This window comes from Glossina fuscipes, unplaced genomic scaffold (assembly GCF_014805625.2).
Source record: "Glossina fuscipes isolate IAEA_lab_2018 unplaced genomic scaffold, Yale_Gfus_2 147, whole genome shotgun sequence".
Lineage (NCBI taxonomy): Eukaryota > Metazoa > Arthropoda > Insecta > Diptera > Glossinidae > Glossina > Glossina fuscipes.
In genome coordinates, this window is record NW_023998490.1 from 1,603,450 (window position 1) to 1,610,706 (window position 7,257).

The window sequence follows — 7,257 nt, forward strand, 5'->3', positions numbered from 1 at the left end:
CATCTAGATAAAGATACGAAAACTAGGTCCTTGTTGGTTTTCTATTCCTAAAGGTAAAAAGGATTATGCAAGAATACATAATATCTTCTTGTATAATTTGGAATGTCGGGAAATTCATTAGAACTACACATAAAAACCTTAAATATCATATTTATCAAAGTTTCAAACAACTATCGATTGTTTCTCATCTCTAATCTCTCTCAGGGCGTTGTCATACATAGGATTGCCAAGTTTCGTTGGGTGTTTTGTTTCCATTATTGTTCTTATACAAGGAATATGGCTAGTATAATTATTTATAAAGATTACTAAATAACTGAAAAAGAAAAATTTGGCCTCCGTAATCTAAAAACCATTTTTAAAAATTCCCATTTTTTGAATTTTCTTATCATATGCTAGATTTATTTCAATAACTAAAAAGTTACGATTAGTGGTAACATTTTAAATAAATAATTTTCTAATGTATTCACATTCTTAAAGTGAAGGAAATGGTGCCAAAAAATTTAATTCATTTTATACATAATTATAATAGTTTTACAATTGCCTGCAACTTTCGAAATTAACATAATAAAAGTAGAAAACATTTTGAAGGAACAAAGTGCCGGTTTTTACACAATTGGAGTGAATTTAATACTCAAATCCGATAGCCTGTGTTGCTAGTGCTGTCTTTTTTTTAGTCTAAGAATTCAATTCATTAGTCTAAAATTAAAATAATAATAATAATAATAATACTCAAATCCGGTTCGTTTATTTGACAAGTTTCAAAAGAAAAGATATGCGCATTGAATCAGAGTCAACTTTCTGTCACAAAATATCATTTTTCAAGTATGGCACATTAATTGGATGATGTTCCATTAAAGATTTGTGGTAGCCCTAATCCGAAAAAAAGAATACTTTCGAAACCAAAACCAATTGTTTTCAATAAACTCTGCTTTGAAAGTAACAAATTTATTAAGGTTTAATGTTTTTTTCTTAAGTCTCCAACTATTTTAAACTTTCTGGTTCATTACACATGTTAGCTTTTGAAACGATGTTTAAATTTACATACTTTAACGGAGTGATTGTTAAATAAATATAAACTCACCAAATTTTAAATATAAACGAGAATTATGCAAACTCCCTGTTCTTTTTAATAAGTTTTCACGTTCATAAAAATGCTTTTATTATTTTACTAAAAATATTATTGTTTAAAGTAATTGTTGGCACCGCTGGTGATTCTTTTGTAAGGTCGAACACGAGTGCGTTTGGAAAATGATTTAATAAAACTCTTCTCCTTGTTGTACTCTAAAGGCTGATAGAGTGGACCCTCAGTCTCCAAAAAAATATCAAAACTGTACATAGTACGCAAAAGCTGAGCAGCCAGCAGGTCAGGGGTATTTTTTGAATCGCACAACGAATTTGTCCAATGTTCCATAAACTATTTAATGCCATAAATAAGAATACACAGATATTTATATCAAATAAGACAAGAAATGAAAGTTAACAGCTCTTGTAACAATTAAAGTTAAAAGCTTTTCAGATTATGCTATGTCTCCTTAGGAACACATTGCACAGTATGCAACACATTTCCAAAAATTTTTCTAATAAAAAAAAGCGTTTGTCACGGTAATAATATATGTTCATATATCCTTCGCCAACAACACAATCTCGCGGAAGGAATGACGCCTCGAGTTTGTTTCCAAGGAGAGATTTGTGATCAATAATTGTCAAAGCCTACTGAAGAAGCACAAGTAGCTCGACCACTCCTTTCGTTTCTGACTCATCGTTGCTATAAAATCGGACAAAAGTACATATTTGTAGATTCACTAGCGAGACTTGAAAGAGGATGACATTTGTTCTACCGGCACGTCAATTTCTACCCATATTAGAAAAAAGCCAAGAATGATGTCGCAATTATTATATCATGACCATTCCTCTGATGCAGGGTGCCTGCATAATCTAGTCCAGGTAGATAATGTAGTTTAAAATGGACCTAATTATGTTCCTTTAAAGATAACTTTCCTTTCGTACGTGTTATGGTTTTCAGATCAGGAATATGATAAAAACAATATTTACCTTAATAGAAGAATTATTAAGTGCGTTATGGTGCCCATTCCAATGTACTGTTATAATCCAAAGAGGAGCATTGTGAGGATATTTATTTGATATGCTAATCAAACATTCCATTTTGGCTGAACTGAAAACAACTACAGCACGATAGAAACTAAAACTTGCGTCGACTAGTTCTTCTTCTATGTAACGCATAGTTGTTGTGTTGGCCTCATATTCCTCCCAATTGAGTGCAGACCACTGCACTAAGCTACAATTCGGTTTGCAATTTGCTGCCTTACCATCCATGTAGTTATCCAAATTTTTATTCATAAAAGCCTTAATTTGTGTTGATAGGCACAGCCGTGAATTCCAATAAAGCTTTATGCGTTTGACGACATCGGCGGCGAATTCTTTTATTTTTTGATTTTGTGAATTAGTAGTTTTAGGAGTGTTCAGCGACGATGTGCCGCACACTTCCTGTACCCAACGATAAGGTTTGCCGAAATTATGCAATCCCAAGTAATCATAAAATTCCTCCGTCGTTAAATTCTGTTTTTCGATCTGAAAAAACTCGATATCATTTACGGCTAAATTTTTTATTATTGCCATTTATTACTTTTAAATTGATTTCAGCGTATGGCATAATTTCTCCTATGTCATTTTCGCATATATATTTTAGGAAATCTTGTAGAAGATTGGTCTCAGCAATGGCTATGTTCGACTCGTTAAATCCTATATCGCAGTAACCAGTAACCAAATCCAGCAAAGAAAAATTGTAAAAGTTTACAACGATGGAATCATTCATAAAATCGGGATCTTGAATCTATAGCATTGCAAACGAAAATTATACAAAAAGCCACGAAAGCAAAAACATTAGCAATCTTACCTTCATTTGCAGATATAAGGGATGTGGTTGGAAGAATTGATCCTTTTCTAAAGAGGTTATATGGGTTTGCTTTCGTTCCGCTTCATAATTTTTAACTTCATCCTCGCAACCCATTACATTGATTTTAAAATGTATATCTTCCATTTCAATTAATCGTAAATTTACGTATGCCAAGTATAAACTAGGCGGTAATAAATGCACTTTGTAATCTAGTTTCCAGATTTGCTCTAATGGCAATTGCAAAGCTTCCTGCAGCGGTTTGGTTGCCTTCAAAAGTGTGCGCAACGAAGGAGCAAATGTGGCCAAATTTTCCATTTTCGTTATAATCTCATGAAAAACTTTAGTCTTCGCATTTAATAATTTCGCACAATCATCAGAAAGCTGCTTACGTAGAGTTAGTTCTCTTTCTAATCTTGCTATGCGCTGTTTGTGACTTGATTCCAATTCGTTTACTTCACCTGAATCTGGCTCGCATATGTCAATGTCTTCATCCTGACTTTTGAACTGATAACAATGACGTATTTCGCGTTTTAAATAATTCACTTCATAGAGAAGATTCTGCAAATGCAAACGATTATTGTCGACGAGCGACTTTTGAGACTGCAATTCTTCTCGTCCTGCACGCACTCTGTACTTAACCATTCGGTTGATTTTCTTGATTAACACAAATAGCAAAGAGCCCAATTTCAATTTTTCATCTAAATCGATTTTCTACAAAGTGAGTGAACATTATGTTATTTGTTTTCCACATTTGAACTGATTTACCAAAGCTTTTCATAACAAAACAGAAAAAAATCTAAAATTTAAGGCTTATGTTTTGCAACTATAAATAAATACTTGACATTCATAATAATGCGCTAAGCTTGTTTTCGATTGATACGAAAATTACTAAAATCTGAATCACTGAGTTGGTAAGTGAAATGCAGAAGTTCATCGCATTTGCACTGCAATGAACTTCTAAAGTCAAAATTTACTGTTTATCTCGGTTTATATTATGCTGTAAAGTTTTTGAAAAACATAATATTTTAGTCGTTTTTAGTTCTTTGCTTGAAAGTTTTTGAACAATCGTAATGTTGGATGCAGAAGTATATGTGTGAGTATGTATATGCATGTATATGAGATTATTTTGGAATATAGCATTTTGACCGGTATCTCTAGACTCTCTCTCTATTTTCAACACATTTTTTTTAACAAAGACTACGTATAGATTTTTGTATTTTTAACAAAAATTACCTATAGATTTTTATATTTTTAACAGAGATTACCTGTAAATTACAGGGTAAAGTAATAATAAATTTACCGTATTTGTGGGATTGCTTTTGGCTGCTAAACAATCGCTAAATAATTGTCTCAATAAATTAAAATTCTCATTCAGCATCTCAGCCATTTTTAATTTAGATATAATTATATACAATTATACACAATTTATATATATATATTTTCTTTTTGGATTGTTGGATGGATATGAAACACAATTTATATTTAACTGCGACTGCAATTCTCAGTTTACACAACAAATTCAACTAAAAAAAACAATATATGCCACATTCGAAAATTAGAGATGATAGAAAATTGATATTGCGGTTTCGATAGCTTTTCTATCATCCAGTGCTTATGTGTGTCATAATTGTCGCGCAAAACACAAAATTATATAAAAAATATCCAAGAGGGCGAAGAATCAAATTCATTTTAATTTTTTGCCGCCCAATAGCAGTGTAGGCTAGTATCTTTCGGTAAAATGACATTTAAAACAAAGGTACTGTTAAAAGTAATTTTTTGCAGGTGTAATTAAGTGTGATACGTACCAAATAACCGTTTCTTCTAGTACCAATTAATTTGTCAATTCATATTATACAAAAGTAGTTTTTTGAATTTATTATTATTTTATTTTGAACGTATTATCCCTCACTTGTAAATCTAACAAGCAAGAAAGTTAAACTCGACTGAGGCCGAATTTCACGCATCCACAACATTAAAATTAAAATCTTTGCGGCCCATGCTTTTGTATATTGCCTTAAAAAATGAATAGGATAAAATTTACCGGTCATCTTTTTGCTCACTAAAAAGTATTATTGAGAACAACTATTCCGATACGTCGTGACGTTTACCACAACTAACTCAGAATTAACACATTTAGCTTGTCGCATTTTATTCTCCAAGCACTTTTATGTGATACTTGGAACAACGGTATTGTAACGAAAAAATTAATCCACTGCGTCGTAACGCCCACCATAATCTTTAACGGATTTTTACGAAATAGGTTTAAATATTCTGTCTTGTTTAACTTGCCTTGTGTGTGTGGCATACATAATAGTAGTAGAGTTTTGCGTAAAGTAAATAAGGAAAATTTCGCCCTTCTATCTTCTATAATTTTTGAGCAATGAAGAAAACATAAAAAATTCAGTTTAGAAAACCGCATTTAGAAAATTGCCTTCAGTTAACGGTTTACTGCGTGTGCTCTGAGCAATCGTGAAGTAAGACAGGCACGCAAGCCACATCAACCACATGACAGTTTGGAATCATTTCAAAAGAGCAAGCTACAAAAAGAAGCCCGAAACCGCGGAGACTTTTCAATACGCCCTAATATATACTTCATATAAACGATAAAATGCGTGTACCTGTGATGGCTAAAAAAAATAAGGAAAATGCGTTTTCATTTGAGAAATATACGTGCTTTCTTTTATTTTTCGTATCTAACAAAATGCACATCTATAAGAAACAAAATATAAATAAAAGATACTTAATTTCTAATCGGTTTATCATATTCACAATGAGAAACAATTTACAACCGCTGCTCCTTCCGAAACAAGTTTCACATTTGCAAACTCTCTTGTGCGCCACTTGTTGTGGTTTATGTCATAACGTTCAACTTTGGTTATTGCGAAATTATTATTGCACCGTCACTTTCTACTAGCGAATGCGAATGCCTGGCTTGCGAACTTGGGAGGCATTGGCTCCCATTTATTATGTCGTACTTCAAAACATTCTCCAATAGATGCGTTTTGATTATTATGATTAAGACCACCAGGACAATACAAATAATTACCCCGAGAAACCACATCGCTGCATTTTCGATAATTTGCCAACGAAGACATCGCATACCACAGCCCTTCTCTTGGATCATAACGTTCCAAGTCTGTTTCGCTTCAAACGTTACCAGCACAATAAATACAATTATCTAATATTGCAGCACGAACGTTTTCCGAGTTCGAGATGATAACGGGGCACGAACTTCATTTAGATGTTAAAATGTCATAACTTTCGGCATAGTTATGAACAGCAGCCCCAACACTAGAAATACCGAAATTGTAATGCTTAACCGCCATAGATGGAATATCAGTCCGTGTGTTATTTAACGAATTATAGCTCTGAGCAGTTTTTACAATATAATTATAACGACTCTTACCACCGATCACAAATAATAAACTATGGGACGCTGTGACCTCAGCCTGCAATTTCCTATAGCGCATTGGTGCCATTGAGATCGCATTATTAAAAAACCTCTTTGTACATTCGACACTCTGCGCTGTGCACACTACCAGAAAGAATCACATCGTTTTTGTATACGATTTCTAGTCAACATGTGTCTTTCTTCAGACACAAGATGATATTTCATAGTCTCTATTAGGAAGTGTTTGCTCTGAGCGTCAAAAGGTTCGTTTGCAACATTATTCATCAACGATTTTGCATTAATTGAAGGGAACCGCACATAACACATGCACAGCGCTATTCTGATTAATGACAGTATACTTTAATAGGAATAGCTTAGGGCTTAAGAACTTTTTCGATTCATTTTCCGTTCATATGGGCGGGGTACGCATTTTTTGTTCTGAAGTGAATACAACATGCGCCGTGGCTTTTTCCTTACAACGATTAAAAAAGTGGTTTCAGAATTAAGTTTTGTTATGATGCATGTTGTTAATCATACGCATGTATGATTACTTTTCGTACTTAATGGGACTCTAAAAAATAGTTGATTTAAGAACGTCAATCATACTTGACTTGAACTGAAATTATACCAAGACCTAAGAATATATGCAGATGACGGAGACAATATTTTTAGAACGATACGGCAATAGCTTTAGCACGATTGACGTTCTTAACCGTTTGAGTCCCATGCGAACGCTGAAAAAACACCGTCGAAGAATCACAATCAGCGCGATCGCGCTGTTTAGATTTTATGTCGAGAAAACCCAGACGGTATTGAAATTGCTTAGGATTCTTCCACAGCGTTTTTTTAATACCGTCTGGGTTTTCTCGACATAAAATCTGAACAGCGCGGTCGCGCTCCTTGGAACTCAAACGGTTAAATCAACTATTTTTTAAAGTCTCATTAAGTACGA

The 7,257-nt window shown here is 33.4% G+C and overlaps 1 protein-coding gene and 1 pseudogene across 1 annotated transcript; one reads left to right on the forward strand and one right to left on the reverse strand.

The window, feature by feature from the left end:
- Positions 1–790: 790 nt before the first annotated feature.
- Positions 791–4,441, reverse strand: LOC119641315 (THO complex subunit 5). The gene is made up of 5 exons (XM_038039904.1): positions 4,215–4,441; positions 2,915–3,625; positions 2,645–2,851; positions 2,053–2,589; positions 791–1,414 (listed from the first exon to the last, which is right to left on the reverse strand). Exons 1-5 carry the CDS (start codon positions 4,299–4,301, stop codon positions 1,178–1,180), a joined length of 1,779 nt encoding a protein of 592 aa, XP_037895832.1. The 5' UTR covers positions 4,302–4,441; the 3' UTR covers positions 791–1,177.
- LOC119641316 overlaps positions 3,912–7,257 on the forward strand; it is a 4,222-nt pseudogene continuing 876 nt past the window's right edge.